General features: G+C 35.0%; 1 protein-coding gene and 1 long non-coding RNA gene across 2 annotated transcripts in view; one reads left to right on the top strand and one right to left on the bottom strand.

Annotated features, from left to right (window-relative positions):
* The window catches only part of Pvf3 (PDGF- and VEGF-related factor 3), a 76,187-nt gene extending 70,720 nt beyond the window's left edge, over nucleotides 1-5,467 (top strand). The window contains exons 4-5 of the mRNA XM_068284219.1: nucleotides 5,164-5,296; nucleotides 5,373-5,467. Of these exons, the coding sequence (XP_068140320.1) occupies nucleotides 5,164-5,296; nucleotides 5,373-5,467 (228 nt within the window). The remainder of the gene's footprint in view (nucleotides 1-5,163; nucleotides 5,297-5,372) is intronic.
* Nucleotides 5,468-7,175: 1,708 nt separating this feature from the next.
* LOC137572419 (uncharacterized) lies at nucleotides 7,176-7,596 on the bottom strand. The gene is made up of 3 exons (XR_011031649.1): nucleotides 7,541-7,596; nucleotides 7,275-7,475; nucleotides 7,176-7,205 (listed from the first exon to the last, which is right to left on the bottom strand). It is a non-coding gene; the product is annotated as an uncharacterized lncRNA (long non-coding RNA).
* Between the last annotated feature and the right edge of the window lie 11,160 nt (nucleotides 7,597-18,756).

The raw sequence follows: 18,756 nt of genomic DNA, 5'->3' as shown, positions 1-18,756 counted from the left end.
CCAGACCTAGGTCCCAGAGCCTGCTCTGGTTTGCCGTTTGTCATATTTTTGCCGCCAAAGTGTCAAATAGCGTCAGCCAGTCTGTCCCTCAGTCAGTCTGTTCTTCAAGGGGGGGCAAAATTGACTAGGCAAAATGAAATATTTGATTTTCGTTGCATACTTTGAGGCGTCGCTTAAATGCTAAATTAAGCATACGCCATGTATGATTTGCTTTCTAGAAGCACCTTGCTGTTTCCTTTTTCACGATTTTTCTTTCTAGTTATTTGATATATGAGTAAAATTTTGTTAAAAGTTGAAAACTCTCTCGATCCATTTCTCCCTTTTGCTTTTACCCACGGGAAAACTTTTTCTAGGAGAAAAGTTTTGGCAAAACCAAAAAAAAAAAATGTATAGGGGAAAAAACCTCGGCCACAACAATTGGCAAAGAGCAAATGTTCTCTGGTAATTGTTGTTTACACACAGACTGACTACCATCCATTCCCATTGCCCCTCTGGCCGATTTCTCCACCTTTCCGCGGCAACTTCTTGCTATTTACCTGGTTTGTCTGTGATGCATTTTGCTGTATGTTGTTATTGTTGAATATAAATTTTATTTGTTGAACTTTATAAATGGTAAAGAAGTTGATATTGTTGGCTTCGTTCTTATTTTCCTTCTCTTTGTTTCTTTACCCATCTTTTCTATATGCGCTTTTCTCTAAAACTTTTCTTACCCTATAATGACACGCTTTAGAGGGTATAAGAATAAACGATGTGAAATTTAAATACATTTATCTATTTGCTGCTCCTGTTGACTGCTTAGATTAAAAACTAATTATATTTCAGTCAACTTTTATTCATATTTGTGTTGTTTTAATGTCTTTGACTATGTTTAGTGAATCATTGCAGTCAATTTGCCGATTTCGTCCTTGTAATCCTCACATCATTTAAATCACTTGACCACTTGTAATAAAATTGATTTATTAATTTATAGTTTCCCATTCAAAGGTCGCTGGGGATTGCAATAGCTTAGTTTAAATTAACATTGACAAATGCACTAATTGCTAAAGAATTTATGCACTTTAAGTCAATGAAGTAAAATTTCATAAATATTATGAGTTTAAATGGTGTTAGCTGGTGATGGTAATCTCCTTGAGTTGGTTGACTAGTTAGTCAAGCATTTAGTAGCTTCTGTATGTTTTCATGTGTAGGGTATGAACGTCGTCTATACGTGTAATAATTTTAAGTGTGCTTTCCTTTGAGGCCTGAGCGCATAAATTTTATATTATTTAGCGACTGCAGCAACCATTTTAGTTTTTTTTTTTTTCATTCTCTTTTTAGTTTGTGGTTCAGTGGAGTGGTTTAATGTGTGTGCGGGTGTGTGTGTGTGTGTGCGGTTTATGTGGTTTTGGCAGCTTAGTTTAGTTTTTTAGGGGCCAAAATATTTGTTGTGGCATTTGTTTGATTGTCGAATTCGTTAGAAAAGTTAGTTAGTTAGTTCGAGAGGGGAAAGAAAGATAAAAGCTACCGTCTGTTTTTGCTTTAAATACCATAATATTCGTTATATGCAAAATAATAATTTATTTTCGTACATGTTTTTCTCTTGACTTGTAATTAAATTATTAAACCCACACAGACATATATCTCCATCATTTCACATTGTTATTTCTTTGCATTTCTTTTGCCTTGCCCTTGGGTTATTTATGAGTTTATCTCTGCAACATTTACACGAAATTTCCCAGGTGTCTTATTTTTCATTTACCATAACAGCAAATGAGGAAAAAGCCGCTTTAATGCCATCAAATGAATAATAAATGTTGAAACTCATTTCACTCGCCCACTGAATCATTCACTGCCCGACTAACTAACTGACTGACTGACTGACTGCCTGCCTTGATGAAATTCGTGAAAGATCCTTTCTGGTTAATCGGAAAATGTGTGTGCGTACTTAAACGGTTTACAAAGCGCCTTATTTCTGACCAAAAAATAAGAGGAGAGAATAGGCAAAGGGTGCATCGTCAGGGATAGGAAAGATAGGAGAAGTTCCCTCTGTGCTGGCTCTGGCCCTGTCATCTGCAGACCCATGGTGAAACGTTGGCCTGCATTGCATTGCGCTGCATTTACCTGTATTCCTCTACCAAATTGCCACCTCCAGTTCCCCTTTCACTTGTACCTCATCTATCACCTCTTGTTTAAATTAAGTTTGCCACACCTCTCATTGTGTGTGTGTGTGTGTGGTTTTTTTGTGCGGGTGTTTGCGGATATGCGGATGTTGCTGGTGTGATATGATGACCTCACCTAACAATGACCAGCCCAATTTAATGTGCCCTTTGGTATGTATGTACTTCGGTCTAGTGCAGATAATTGTAGAGACTTTCGTTTAGAACGAACCAAACAGAAGGAGAGACAGAGACAGAGTGACCGTCAGAGAAAACTTTCAAAATTTATCTAAAGTAACAATTGGACAATGAAATAAAGGAATTCATCGAATATGTACTAAACAACTCTATCCCTTGGTTTTAAATTCTGGCTACATGTGTCTACTTTTTTAATACCGCTTTGACCTAGCCACAGCTGCTTTGTCCTTCTTATACATAAGATAATCTACAGTCAGTTGAGAACTCAAAGAATGAACCATCCAAAACCGCAGGACTAAAGTTTCTTATATTCTTTACACCCTTTTTTAGTTTTTCTTCTTTCTGTTGTCGTCCATATATACAATAAATGAGACTACATAGTTTTTAAGTTTAAACTTTGAAATTAATTCCATTTGACCATTTTTATTGGTTATCTGCTTCGTTATTGCGATTCAACTGACGCCAGCTCTTCCATTTGTGTAAGAGTTGGAAAAAAAATTAATGAAACTAAACATATTCCACACAAACTTAAAAAATCTTCGATGGAAATTTTAAAATCAACGGAATCGAAGCCTGCTCAGTTTTTTCCGGGGGTTTTTGAATTTTCTCTAAATTTTTTCAGTTTTTGGTAGATGAGTTGTTTGAGTGGCCCAGGGTCTCGGTTCGAATCCCATTTTAGAGTGTGGATGGTTTTTAACTAATTGCTAGCAGTAATAAACATTTGACAAGAAGAATGAATGATTCTTTCAAGTATGTGATAGTTTATAGTTATTTCATTTTCAATCTGAGTTTATACATTTATCTCAAAACAAACGAATTAACCATATTTAACCAACTATTGTTGTGTATTATATATCCTTTACTCCCTAACTGGAGGCCACTTTACTGTATCAAAACTAAAGATTAAAATTGCACTCACTTCCACATGTTTATGTTGTTTTCTTCGCTTAATATGTTTTAATGTTTTTGCCAAAGACTTAAAATATATATCCTTTAAATTATACATTAAATATAAACATTAACGTTGCCTTCTGATTTGACTGCTCTTCTAAGCATTCAATCAAATTGATTGGTCATTTAATGCCCACAAAAGAATATACCTATCCATATACACAGATAAATAAATACAATGAAAATTTGTACATATAAGAAATATAAAAGTCAAGCATTAACGCCGAAATTCCACTGGATGGATAGATGGAGGGGGACAAACAATGCTTACATTTGTATGCCATTCAAGCCTGGCCAAGGTTAAACCGCTAAAAATCATTGACTAAACATCAAACGAATGTCCAATTGTCCGACTGTCTGACTCTCTGTCCAGCTGTCTGTGTTGGCCCATTGTTTAGCCACCAAAGTCGAAATTGTGTTTAAGCCAAATGAAATGAACACCAAAATGAAAATGAACTGCACAATAAAATGCCAAAAGACGAAGATTTATGCCAATTGAAGCTTGGAGCACCTTAATGTTCTATATGCCAGTGTGTATTCGTGTATATGAGTGTGTGTGTGTGTGTGCGTGCGAGTGCGGATATGAGTGGGTGTGTGTGTGACTAATGAACAGCCTGCCGACTTTTATTTAGCCATTGACCAACATAGCCATCTCTCAAGGCCCGCTTAGCCATTCCGTACACCCCTCCCCTTACTTCCAACACATCGAATTACAGTATTATTATTATTCTTCTTTTTTTGCCGCACCTACCAACACTGGTCCATGCTTCAGCCTTAGAGCCTCATTAATTTCGCTTAACTTCACAAATTGCCAATTGTGCGCATTGGTCAACATTTTTTTTCCTTTTTTGTGGTCTCAAGACTGTGTGCTCTAGTGTAGGTTCCATGTCCCCACGTTCATGTCCATGTACATTGTCCATGGTCCAAATGTCCAGACATTTCTGCTCTATTGTATTGTATTTTCTCGGCTCGTATTTATTGCCTCGAATGTTCAATTTGTTTTGTGTGCAGGTCATTGTTATGATGCTGTAGAATATGTAGTAAAGATATAAGGGTATCTGTAAAGTTTATGGACAAATCAATGAAACAGAACAGAATATAACGAAAGGTGATATCGATGGCACTTAATGTTCGACGATCTCTGAATCAATTGATTACGAATAAAACATTTCTAGAGATTTCAATTAAAATAGCTTTACCATGATCTAAAATGGTAATGCCAATAAAATATAGCTTTGAACTGAATCAATACTCCTTGTTCTTAATTCACCAGAGTATCCCCTTTAAGTAAAAACTGAAAAGACCTATAAAGGTTGATTTCCTAATTCCTAAAAGTTGGTTGATCCACAACAAGCCAAAACAAAGAGATTCTATTAAACAGTCTAATGCCTTTTGCCAATTTAAAATAATGGCATTTTGTCATTGTACCTATTGCAGAGTATCTTTGTTTTCGGTTTCGTGTATTCTTTTTATGTTTCATGTATTTTCTCGTGCACATGAGAATTCCTAGTTTATGAACTTCAATTGCTGGCAACATTTGGTTGCTGCTGCTAGCTCTCGATAACTATAATGTTCATGTGGCACGTTAGCTATGAATCTGTCGTTTGTTTGTTTCTCTACCTCTACTTCACTCATTGGCTGTCTGAAGTGAACCTCACCTGTACAATAAAAATTTGTGACAAATTGTTATGACACCATGGCACACAAATGTCGATTTTATGCCATTTGCCAGAATGTGGCTCTGACTTTTATGTGTTGTCGATGTGAGTGAAGTTAAAGAGGAAATGAAGAATGGCGAACGAAGGATGAAAATTAACATTTATGTAAATGAAAAATTAATGAAAAGTTTTTGGTGACATTTTCATTGTGTGTTTTGCAGGATGCTGAAAACATTTACATACGCAACGACAATCCGGGTATATTAACTAAAAAGAAAAACGAAGAGCTGGGCACACCGGAGGCCGTAATAAGAGCACAACGTCAACATGCCAGAAAACAGAGAATGGAAAGTGGTAAGTTACAAACGGCGACAGGAGCCACTACAATATGGTTTTCCTCACGTCACTTCACTGCATTGTATTTCAACAGCTTTGGCCAGCAAACATTTCGATCAAGTAATGAAGGAGGCCAATTGCCGGATACCCCAACGACGCTGTAAAAATGTTGAACTATTTAGGTGCTAATATAGATAATAGCAACATTATAAATCACCTTTTGGCTTATACCAATGAACTGTAGTTGCAGCCCTAATACAATGATGCTGGCAATCCGGATAAGAGTCATAAATGTTTCCTCCACGCATGCATCCGGCAAATGACCAATCTCTGCACTTATTTGTTTTCGGGTTGTAACTCCAAACCTTTTTCCAGGGGCAACCCCTAGACTGTTCCTGCGTTGGTTCATCATCTGCCCTGCAGTGATCTGAAAGTGCATGATTAACGTTTGTAAGGCATGAATCGACTGGAAGACGATTGCCTTGTCACTTACAGCCTTTAGTCAAACCCAAATCAATTCCAGATCTAACACATGCTTTGTGGCAGGACTCTGCACTTGTGAAATTGTTAATAAGAACTGTTTTGCATCCTGCGTAAACCCAATTCTCACACTTGTCACGGTGTCTGTCGTAGCTCCATAAGACTTGCCTTCTATTTTTACAGCCTGGTTCGGTTGGTCCAAACTCAATTCTAGCACTGCAGAGAGCTGGGGAGTTAAGCAAAGTAAGTTATTCTAGATTGTGGGCTTTAATTATACTTTGATTCAAAGCCACCTACGATTCGAGTTAATTATAAAATCAGAATCTGAAAACACCAAAGGAATTACGGCAAATGTTATCCATAGAACTTTCATTTCAATTTTAAAATAATGTCTGTCAATGCAATTTCATCTGTATTTATACCATTCCTCAACATGTAACCTAATGATTTAGAGAATCAAATTTAATGACATCAGTCTTGCTCTGGTGCATGTAATCTGTAGGAAATCAATCTTTAAGGTGGGCTTCGATATTATTTTACTTAGCCAGCGAAACGATTAAAGTATCGAACCAAATTGCAAAGTATTTCTTTTGATATGAATATGCCGCCTTACCTTGTGGGTGAAGAAACGTTTTAAAAGAGTAATATATGTACATATAAATATCATTCAAATTATGTTTTCATTTACGCAGTTTATTCAGAGACGAGGAAATACATTTTGCTTTAGGAAAGAATAACTAAAAAACACGTTGCGCAGGGATTGTTCGCCTCCAATTCCTAGTTATGCCGAAACTTCTGACGCAACTTTCTTTGCACTCAGAGTAAGTTGAATAGTAATTTCCTAGAATTTCACAGCCTAAGTAATCCCACTTCACACAATCGTCGATCTCAAGAGCGTAGCTATATACGGTTGTTCCATTTTCACACTTAGTTTTCTTTGGCAACGGCATCAGTGGCAATTCGCATAAGCCGTGGAAAGCCATTGGGGCATACCAATCTTCTTTGGCCACACATGTGTCCGAGCATTCGACTTCAGTGCGAAAAGCTTCCTTGGGAAATACACATGTCCGATGGAACTTACATTTATTTTCCCAAGAGTCAAATATCCAAGCATCAATAGAGGCACAGGATGAATTTTGCTGGATCTCAACTGCTTTGAAGCATCTTTCTATTAAAGAACGTTGTGTGAAAGGAAAAAATTTCAATTTTACTGCTAATTCAACCATCCACTTACGGTTTTCCTTAATCCAACGCACTGTAGTTGGACCCTTAACACAACTGTACTTGCAATCTGCATAAGTGTCGTAAACATTAAAACCACGAACACATCCGTAAGAGTACCAACTAGCGCATTCGTTGAGTTTCGGGTCATAACTCCAAACCAGTTTCCGAACGCAATCGTTTGAGAAAATTGACAGGGCTAGTTTTGATGGTATAACGCAGTTGTCTAAATTTAGAAAAAAATAACTTTTCACTCTGTTCTATAACCTCGACTTACAACATCTAAACAGCTTACAGGGAAGGGTTCCAGACTTGATACATGTTCTGTGGCAGGATTTTTCACTTGGGTAGTAATTATCAACAATTTTCCTGCATCCTCTGTAAAACCATTTGTAACATTTATCGTGTCTCGTGTCATAGCTCCATACCTCCATGTGACTCTCTTTCTTACATGAAGGGTCTACTGGTCCAAATCGAATTCTGGAATCGCACTTTTCTGCAGATATTAGCAAATTTCAAAACCGTTTTTCTATAGTCAGTGAACTGTAGTTTTTCTTTTACCGGGATCGTAAACTACGAAATCCGCATCTGAAAAAACCAAAGGAATTATAACAAGTATTATCCGGAGTACTTTCATTTTGAGTTTAAACTTAAGTCGCTCAATGAAATTACATAGGATTTTATACCTTCACCTGGGACAAGTAACGAATTGAAGTGTGATATTTTCAATTAAGTTTAATGGCATCCGTTGTGCTCTTGTGCATGTAAACTGTAAGAATTCAATCTTTAAAGTGATTTGATAATTTGCTTCGATATGGGTTTAGTTATCTAATGAAACGACAAAAGTCACACCATTTCATATAGTTCACAAACGAATCAGAAGCATTTTAGTTGCTTTCGCTGACTTGTTTCAATATATATGAATATAAATATGAATATAAAATATTTATTGGGATTGAATATTCAAAATGAAAATCATATTTGATTCATTTGAATTGGAATTGAATTACCAATCTTTATCAAAGGCTCCACAATATGATTATAGTTATTATCGATACCGTTGATTAAATTACATTCCATTTGTGATCCCATTCGAAATCAATCCGTAAACTAGTTGGGAATTCCAACCAATTGCGATTACATCTGTGGATTCTTGAGCAAAGTTTGCCGTCGATAGAACTTTGTGGTGCTTTAATTAGCTACACATACACCTGTCCACCTTTTGTGCTATATTTAGTTTAAATTTTATATATTTATTACATTTATTAAAGCAGTTTTGAGTATATAAAGTACTATTTATTACATGATCTTCCTCTGAGAGTTTCTTTCTTAGAATACGCAGAACGTTTAGATGCTGAAGGAGTATAAATTAAAGATATATTAGTCTTTTATTAAGTAGTTTTAATCTATGATAGATCGTTTCATATAATCAACGTTGAGATGAAGTTGTTGAAATATTAAACCACACATTGAAACGTTTTCCAACACATGTTCGAAAAGCTTTGCTTCGTTTAACAGACCAAGCAATTCCAATGCCGCACCCTTCAGAGTGAGATATATGGATGGTTGGAGCCATAATTGAGTGACTCTTTAATGGTTGCCCCCGAAAATCATACCCTCTAACTATGTGTGTAGGAACACACAATTCGAGCTGCTGGGCGACTTCTAATTGTCTTTTATTTGTATTGCATGTTGCCCGGTAATTGCTCTTGTTTGTGCTGTCTCTGATTGTGGGCGTAGGTCATGCTTGAGGGCGCCATATTGCAACATAATTATATTGTTTCACCTTTATTTTTATTTGGCGTTGTTTCCACTTTTTTTCCATTACATCTTTTACCCATTTTGTCGACTGTCCATGTGCGCGCGCACCGAAAATGACTTTTTAATGACGCAATGATAATTCAATTTGTTTGGTGATTTATGCTTTATGATATTTCATTTTTTGTTCATTCTCTGTGTTTTTGTTGCTATTGTAACGAGTTTTCAATACTATGCCCACACATACATACATACATATGTTGCTCATAATGCCATCGAGCACAATATGTTGAAATTGAGAATGTAATTAGTAAGTGAAAACGTTTTAAAATCCAATTCAAATTATCACCAACTTTGGCTTTAACTTTTTAGTAACCAAAATTCCGCAATTTGTTCCCCTTTTGGCTTATTTGTTTTCCTGCTTCTGTTTGTTTCTCCCCTTTCTTTGCATAGTTCTTTCTTTTGTGAACAGACTTTTCCCATTTTCTTTTTCTATATGTATTTTTTTTTTTGCATAAATTTTTTCCTCTCTCGCTTACTAAGTGGGTGGCTTTTAATTTTCAAATATTTATGCTGCGCTTGCCGCAAGGCAAAGTATAAAAAAAGAACCAAAAAAATTTAACTTGCAAGATTTATGCACACACGTAGAGTGAAGAGGTGCAGTAGAAGAGTCGGGCGGGGTGGATTGGGGCGTGGCGGAATGCAGGAGGCGACTCTGATGGCAAAAACAAAGTTGGGCCAAGATGTGCTTACACCAGAAAGCCAAACATTAACACAAGAAAAAGCTGATCAAGAAAATAACACAATTTTACCAAGAAGAAGAAAAAATTTACTAATATCTGTCCTAATTAATTTAATAATCTATATGCAATTTTTAAGGAAGAAAAGCAAGCAAAGTTTAAATATTTAAATAAATCATTACAATGTGCCTAGAACATGTTGACTTCAATATTTGATTCCAAAAATAATAGAGCCATAAAAAAAAAGAAAATTCTTCACCTTCTCGTTGTATTCTTTTTTAAAAATCAAGTAAAATTCGGATTCTTTCGAACACATTTTCAATACTTTTATTAAAATTTATTTAAAATAGATGAAACAACTATTTTGTAGTTTTTTTTATCCTAGATAGTTCTATTCTGGCAATATAAAGTAACCAGCATTGAAACATTAAAAATTTAACTATTAATCTAGATTACAGCAACTAAAATTTCGTTCATTAACTAAATCAAAAATTTCTTTAAGCGATTTAAAATTTTAGAAATTATTCCACTTCTAAATTCGACTCAAATAGATAGAAAACCTCAATGGATCAGCTCGAAGCATTTTGAATCTTTTATCACACTTTCATAAATGTTTTCTTTGAAGAAATTTCATTTCATTTTTTAAATCGAGCAATCTAAAATAAAAATGTTTAATGGATCATTCGATTAACTTCCTTTCGACTTGATATAAAATTGTTTTTAACTTGCCTACAACATACAAAAATAAATGTTAATGATGGCCTCCAAACTTTATCTAGAATTGGCGTATAAATTAACACATAGAATTGTTCTAGGAAAGTTCTTCCTTCAACGCCAAAACAAAGTTTGACTTTAAGTCATTACCAATATTTAAGCTTGAAATATGTTAGAGGAAATCCAAAATAAGTGCACATTTTGACCAAATGTCTGCAAGCATCACATCTCGGGAAGCATGAAAGGCAGAAGCCAGCAGTTAGCATCCCACAGGAGAGGGCACACTGAGCAGAGGCAGAGGCAGGCCAGGTCGACTTGCAGGCTGCCAGAAGGCAACTCAGCGACTGTCACTGGAAGAGGTGTCAAGTGGCACAGCTTGGGAGAAGAGATCCAGCAGAAGACCAACGACGATGACGACGCCAACGACGACCCGACCTGATGCTGGGCACAAAAAAATATTCTTACAAAACATAATTTATGTTGCGCAAATTTTTAGTGGAGCTTCTCCCTCGTAACTCTGCCTCGGTGTCTCCTGCATCCTCCTCCGCATTGTTAACCAGAAAGGCAAGGGCAATGCACTTGTCCCCCCCGCCTTGCGTTTCTTTCGTCCCTAACCGGCAAACTCTCGACACATGTTGTAAGCATTTTTTTTACTGTGAAATTTATGAGTTGAGTTTGAGGTTGGTGGTCGGTTGGTCTTGGTCTCTCCAGCTCGGTTCTGGGTTCAATGCACTTCTTTTGCTGCTACTTTCACCGAGGACCACTACCAGCAACAACAACAACAACAAGGAAAAGAAGAAGAAATTGCGGCTAGAAAGAAAAAAACGTCTAAAGTAAGCTATGTAAACGTGAAAGCCAACGCCTCCACTTCAAAGTCTGGAAATGCCTTCAACTCGGGCTCTCCCTCTCTGATAAAAAGTAAAAGTCAATTGGCTGACAGGCACAAACTAACTCGCTCGTCCATGTCCAATCGTCCTCAGAGTAGACCGAGATACCGCCAGGCGGGCAGCCAGGCAGGCAGGGAGAAAGGAAGCTCGAGCATTTAATTAATTTACCACAAAATGTGGTTTTAGGCTTAAGGCTTATGCATAATCAGTTAAATGAGAAGGTGCACAAGTACAAGGCGATGGCCCAGCCACGGATTTGGCCAGCTGCAGGAGACAAGCGAGGGCCAAGGATAGGAAGGAAGGAATATGATTTGAGCGCGAAACTCGTGACACATCCGTTGCAACTGCTGCTGCTGCTGCCTTTACTGCCGCTGCGTAATGCAATTTCCCAAGCATAAATCCCCAGGCTGATGACAACATGTGTGTGTGTGTGTGTGTGTGTGTGCGTGTGTGCTATGCAAATGCTGAACACGTAAACAGGTGGAAGGGAGAGAAAACTCAGCAACATAAATGCTGGAAAATCTCCTCCTAATGCCCAACTGCTGACGTGAGATGAGAGAAAAACTTTCAACTTTTCAACCATTTTTGATGACAGTTGCATTTAATATAGTATATATCTAAGTATACATATATGCATGTGCATATATTTTTGGGGAACCATGCGAAATTCTCAACTAATTTGCTGTGTAAACCATGCAAGGATGCAGAAGATGAAACGATGATGATGACAATGATAAACTGTTAGTTGGCTACAAGTGAAAAGTTACAACTTTCATAACCAAATTCATCAGACCGCAACGTGCCAATGCATCTGTCTAACATTTGGAGCTAAAGGTCAGGTAACAAATTGACTTTCTTGTTTCGTTCTATCCTCAACTTGCAAGAATACTAATTGACCCAAACTGAAATAACTGAGCAAAAGACAGCAAATTGAAACATTGCGACTGACATTTTGTATAAAGATTTCGTCAAATTTCATTAAGCCTTATTCATGGTCTTTATATTTTCTTCTGTTCTGATATTCTCAGATTCCACATGCTAAAATGCTTGTAAGATTGGAAATAAGTATATTACAATAAACTTTTCGATTCGATTTCGACCGATTTTGTCTATAATCAAAAGTTATTATGGGTTTTTGTTGTTATCATTAATTAAAATTAATAAAAATATCAATTTATAATTTTCTCTATCTGGTGAAAGTTAATAAATTAATGAATACATAAGTGGGATTAATTTGAAACAAAAAATACATACTCACAATATTGTAGCAGCAAAAATCCTCAGATTGTTGGAGTGTTCTACCTAGAACGGTCTTAGTTGTCTGAACTCTTAAAATACATACAAAAGTAATTAAACTCCCACAAACTCTTTACACTATCTTAGGGAAAAAATTAAATTGGATTGACTTAAATCATCCAGATTATAGACATTTTATAATAATGTTAATTTAATCAAAGCAAGTTCCTTAGCAACATCTGAGTCCTTTCAACAGGTTAGAAATTTCGTCTGTTTATAGCCAATTTCGCGAGTTATTTAGTGTTTTTGTAATTTAAGTTATTGTAAACAAGTCTTTATTATAAATAGTATACAAATATGTATATGATCACCGTTTTGGTACGTTTTGTATCCATCTTTGTTTCTAATTTTCTCCAATTCAAAGTATCTTACTTAAAACTAACTTCTACTTACTTGATGGTTGTAATGTTTTCCCAAGTTTTGTCCGCCTAGCTTTCGCCCTTTCTCGACCAGTTACATTTTAACCCAAAATAACTTCATTTATCCTAAAAAGAAAATTTAGGCCTAGATGAACTTAACTAACCTGTATGACTTTTCATTGAGTTTCTTTGGGCTTCGTCTTAGAGTCCTTTCGCTTAAATCCTTGTCTACAAACAAGGGGAGCAACATAACACTTCGAATGAGGTGTCTTTCATTAAGATCGGGTAACAATAAGTAAGACTTCATGGCCTTTACAATTTAACAAGGTTTTAAGGTTCAAAATGGTTCTAATTTTGTTGAATAGTTTAAGTTTATCCACTCCCTGAAAACCTTTTTTTTTGGTACTTTGGTTTATTCATCCATTTTTCTGTGCTTTTTTTTTGTATACTTAAATTTCAACTGAGAGAATATAATCGCACTGGCAGTTTACGCACTTCTATGGCATTTTACCCATTTTTCTATGCTTTTCTTCCAAGCAATAACTGACTAATTGCTTGAGTCCAAAGTGTACACACACACACACACACACACACTTTGGGAAACGTATTTGCATACCTAAAAACCTAACCTCAATTAGAGTCTCTCCTAGTTGAAGAACTTAAACCACATACCAAAATATGGCAGACGCTATATCCATATATGTATATGTACATACATATAAAGTAATATATCATGCTATAGGCACATTTTTCCATCATACGGATGTGGGAGGCAAATGTGGGCATGGTGCGGGAATGTTTACCAACCACTTTCATGCAATTTTAGTACAATGCCAACGAAAACAACAACAACAACGACTAGGAAAGAGTAACAGCAGCACTTTGCACTTCCGTTTCCGGCAATTATTGTACGAACATAGTTTTTAAGTTCCCCAAGGTCTCACTCTTTTACCCCCAAACACACACACACACACGCTTTCCATCTCTCTCTGGCTCTCCCCCTCTCTAAAGGCTCAGGTGGGGGCAAATTTTGCCTGCTTAGCAATTTTCTTGAATATTATATGTTTTTTTGACGAAACACAAAAACCCCAGGACAACAGCAACAACCAACAAAGGCAAGAGCAAGAAACAAAGATTTAGTCAAATGTCAACTGCAACATCGCAAACTTTGTATACCCTTTCGTTTGATTATTTATAGTAGGAGGATTAACTGGAGTAGTTAATTAGAATAATTTTTTGTGGTTTAACTTTAACAGAGATTCATTTCGCATCTTTGACCACCTGTGATCAAGTTGTTTCTTTATAAAATACAACAAAATGTTTTGAATTTTAATTTATTACTAGATACTAGAGAAACACATTTCAAAATGGTCAGCTTAATCTTCTTAAAACAACATTCAAAAACCTAAAATACGAATGTAGAGCAAAAGTAAATAACGAAGGAAATCTATTATTAAGGTGAACAAACTAAAATTGAATCCTAAAACTTCATTAAAAATGTACACAAATTTTTAAAGGATTCTTTGAAATATTGTATTTCAATTTGATAAGAATCATAAGGAACGATTATATTAAATGATTAAAAAAGTGATTCCTCTTATTGAACTACTACTCTAGGACTACGAAATATTGCGATTAAAGATGCATAGAAATGTATACAAAAGCCACCAAGGGCATAGCTAAGACTCAAATTCGGGGGGACATCCAGGATGTGCCTTAATGTTTTTTGAAAAGAACCCAATGCTAGTAATCCCAGAGGTCCCGGGTTATGACTTGCAATCTAATTGCTACCTAAAACACATTTTAATTTGGTTAGAATGTCTTGAGTTTTCCCAGTTTGTGTCACAAGCATCTAATCAATATCCTTATACCCTCAACAAGCAAGGGGACAAAGGGAAAAAATCAGCCATACAACATACAACAAGAACCTTATATGAACATACATATAGAAAACTCAGTGTTGTCGAGCATGAAAAACTTTTTCAATTCGTTGCATTTTAGAATTTGCATAAGCATTTTCCCTGAACTCTTTTCCTGACTTGGCTCTCTCTCTCTCTCTCTCTGTCTAAACTCAATTTACACATTTTTCTAGTCAAAAGTTTGTAAGCAAAAAAGGTTTTTCTCTTTCTATTTCTAATATATACATATATATTTTTAGTTTTCTTTTCATTGTCGTTGTTGTTGTTGTTGCTGCTGTTGTTACCACCTTTTGAGTGGCAAAAAATGTTGTATGCTTTGATGCTTCCAATCAAAATTCAATGCTCCAAAGGATTTGCTTCAATTATTGTCCAGCAAATGAAAGGCGAAACTGCAATAGAACGTCTCGAAGAGAATTTGGCATAATTGTAACAAATATTTTTGTTATTTTGGCATAATTTTATTTAGTTTTATGTATGTGTGTGTGTGTGGGGTGGAATACGCCCTAGCCGCACACTTTGATTAATAACCAGCTTGTTATTTTAATTAAACGAATTCTCTCAACTTAATTTATGCAATTCATACGCAATTTCATCATTTTGCACTTGTCATGCAACACAAAATCAACAACCATCTAGGGAGCATGGAGCAGCAAACGAGGGGAGGGATGATGATGACAGAGACAAGGGAACAAGCTGGAAACACTTCGAGTAGCTTGTAAGCTTGGATAAGTTTGCGGTCTGTGTTAATGTTTAGTCCAAAAAACAGAGGCGCCCCGAACAGAAGGATCTTCTCCTAGGCAATCACTTTATTTTCTAAGCTCAAATTAACTGGATTTTGATGTCGAAATGATCAGTTGTTTCCCTGTTGCGAATACTTTGCTGTGCTTATGGATTATCCGTATCATAGTTCGATTCGACCCCAACTTGATTTAAGCCTAAGACTCTGTTTTCTTGGCTTGACAACTGACAACTCATTTTGAATTGCAACACAACTAAAGCAGTAAGATGAAGAAGAGACAGACAACAGACAATGATGACAAGTTTGATGAGCAGCTACCATAAGAAACTGTCAGCAAGCAGTGTGTAACTCAACTCTCATTAATTGAGAGCCATGTGTAGGTGGATAGAAGCAAACGGATGTGGGGGAGGAAGAATTGTATGTCAGTGACATGCAAATCCATTGAGTTTAATTAACAAACAGTCAAACTAATCGAAAGCAGGCCTTCCAAAGAGATGCCAAATGTGACCAAGAGGAAACTAATTATACATAGACGTCTCATTCACTTTCTATTTCGATTCTTGCAGGTCAGCAGCAATAGGCAACCGAAAGCCGTTGTCGAGAAGCGAACATTTGCCAATCACACCGAATGCCACTGCATTGAACGTGCCCGATACGAGGAGAACGAACAGATGTTGACCAAGGAACATGCCACCATTTTGAATTGCAATTGCCCTGCCCATTTCGAGAAGATCCTGCAAGACGATGGACAATGTCGCTGTGATTGCAGTTCGGGTAATGCTGTATGCAATTCCTTCAAAGAAGGCATTGAACACTTTGCCATGAAGGATCGCAAGTGAGTTGTAAAGCCTCGAAACCCCTTCAATAACTTGACCACCTTCCCTCCTACCACTTTCTTCTCGTTGCAGATGCATAGTTTATGGATTATGTAAGCCGCCGACTTGTGCATTTGGCAACTATCTATTAAAGCACGGCCAATGTCCCAAGCAGCCCAGCTACAATGTTATGTCGTAAGGTGTCACGTCCTTCACATACATACATACAAACACACTCACACACACAAATACAAACCGGATATAGTATTAGTCTCCTGATTATTCAACCAACCAAGGCAGACGAACAATTCGAACGAATAAAAGCAAAAAAGTTGATGAAAAGTGAATTTAGTTGCATATCTCCTATACAAAAAAAAAAAAAAAGAAAAACAAACAAAGAATACACACAAATTCGAATATATATTATTATATATGTATATGTATATGCTGATCGAAAAACTAATTAGCAAACACAACACACAGATTTTTGTCCTAAAACAAATAATGAAAAACAAAAAAAATAGCTGTAAAAAACCCACATAAAAACAACCAACAATTATAAGACTTTTTCGTGCATGTTTTAATCACAAAAACAAAAACAACACAAAAACAAACACAAATGAAAAAAAAAAGAAATAAATTATGGTAGCATTGTTCATAAATGTTTAACAAAGAAAAAACTCTACACATGAAAAAGGATATACTAAAATATCATAAAGGATAGCTAATGCATCGTTCTATCGGTATATTATGTTTGAAATCAAAGATCTGAAATGAATTCGACAATATTTTAGAGCTATCGAAATGAATCGATATATGCGATTTCGATAAATCATTAATATAGTAAATGAAATCGTAAAGGACTTCAACACCTTTCGAATAGGCTTAACTATCAATAAAAAATATCGATTTTGCAAAGAAAAATCATTACAACGATTCTTTTTGAACGTTCCATTAAAATATATCGATCCACGATAGAAAAAAACCCCCAAAATATCGATAAATGATGCATTTGCGTTTCCAAAATATCAAAAAACCCACAAACAAGAGAAATTCCAAAAATAAATATATATAAATTGACTGCGTTTTAGTTTTTAATTAACTAATATGTTACGTTATTTAATTATAATATATAAAAAAAAAAGAAAACACAAAAAAAGATTTAAAAAAAAGAAAAAAATATAATCATCATTTATCTTGTTAATTAAGCTAAGTTAATTACAAAAGAAAACAAAATGCATTTTGCTATATTAGATTTGCCACATATATTTAATTTTAATTAATTTCTAGTCAAATTTTATTTTCATTTAATCTATATATATATATTTAAGTAAGTATATTGGAAATGTTTGAAATTCCAAAACACAATTCGAAATCAATAATATTTTTGTTCATACAATTGAGATTCCGTTCAGCTTAATATTTATACTTATCTAAACTGACATTAATCTTAATTAACGACACAAATAATTTTTAATTGCAGATCTGATTTTTTTTCTGCAATAAATCGAATCGAAAGTGTTTAAAAAGTGTTGAAAAGCATTCACTGATTGTTTATGTATTTAGCTTTATTTAACAAAGTTTCTGAAAACTTTTCCATTTTAGATTTAGTTTTGTTTTCTCTCACACACACACACACATACAAATCAATTACAATATATAAAGTATGATAGAAAACATAAATGTATAAACCATATTAAATACATATACATATATATCTATGAATGTGTATCCCTGTAGAATCCTTCTTCAATCCCTTCATACATTTTACTGTCTCTCTCTCTAACAAACTCAATTCAACACAAACAATTTATTTTTCAATTTTCATTCTAAATTTGAAGATAAAGTTTCAAATAATACAAAATATATACAAGAACATTTTCAATTACTAAGTTTTGAATTTATTTTAGCACTGTATATAAATTTATATATTTCTTAAAACTTGGCAAACAAAATATTTGCAAAACAATTATTAAAATTAAATAAAATCGGCTATCCGATGTTTAAAATGCCCTTGGCAGCTCTTTAAGTTATTAACAATTATATTTATGGTTGATTTCTCGATCAATGAATCATTGAAATTTCGCTTCGACATTTGGGAAACATTTGGGAACTCTTCATGTCGATATAAATGCCCAGGTATACCCTTTGTTAGAGTATATATTCCCATAATAACTTAAAAATTTGAATGACTTTCCAAATTGCGGCCTGTGGGCAATTATGATCGATGAACCGCAAAAACGAAAACGTATCAAATCTGATAATGGGGGAAATCAAACAGTTTCACAATTGGCGAAATTTGTTAATGATTTGCAAATCCCAATTTTCATATTCATTTTTATTTATTGTTTTCCAGTTGAGTGTGCAAAATAAACGCAATAAGCAGCTCGTTTAATTTTCATTTAGTTTCCATTTGTTTTTCTATTTGCTTTGTATCTCTCGTTTGTCATTTTGCCATAATTTATGAGCCATTAATATGCTCAGATTTGTATACTTATATTTTGAATAGTATATTGTATGTATAATTATAATTGTTAATTTTAATTTTTG

This window comes from Drosophila tropicalis, unplaced genomic scaffold (assembly GCF_018151085.1).
Source record: "Drosophila tropicalis isolate 14030-0801.00 unplaced genomic scaffold, ASM1815108v1 contig_302, whole genome shotgun sequence".
Classification (NCBI taxonomy): Eukaryota; Metazoa; Arthropoda; class Insecta; order Diptera; family Drosophilidae; genus Drosophila; species Drosophila tropicalis.
This window is presented reverse-complemented; position numbering and strand designations above follow the sequence as displayed.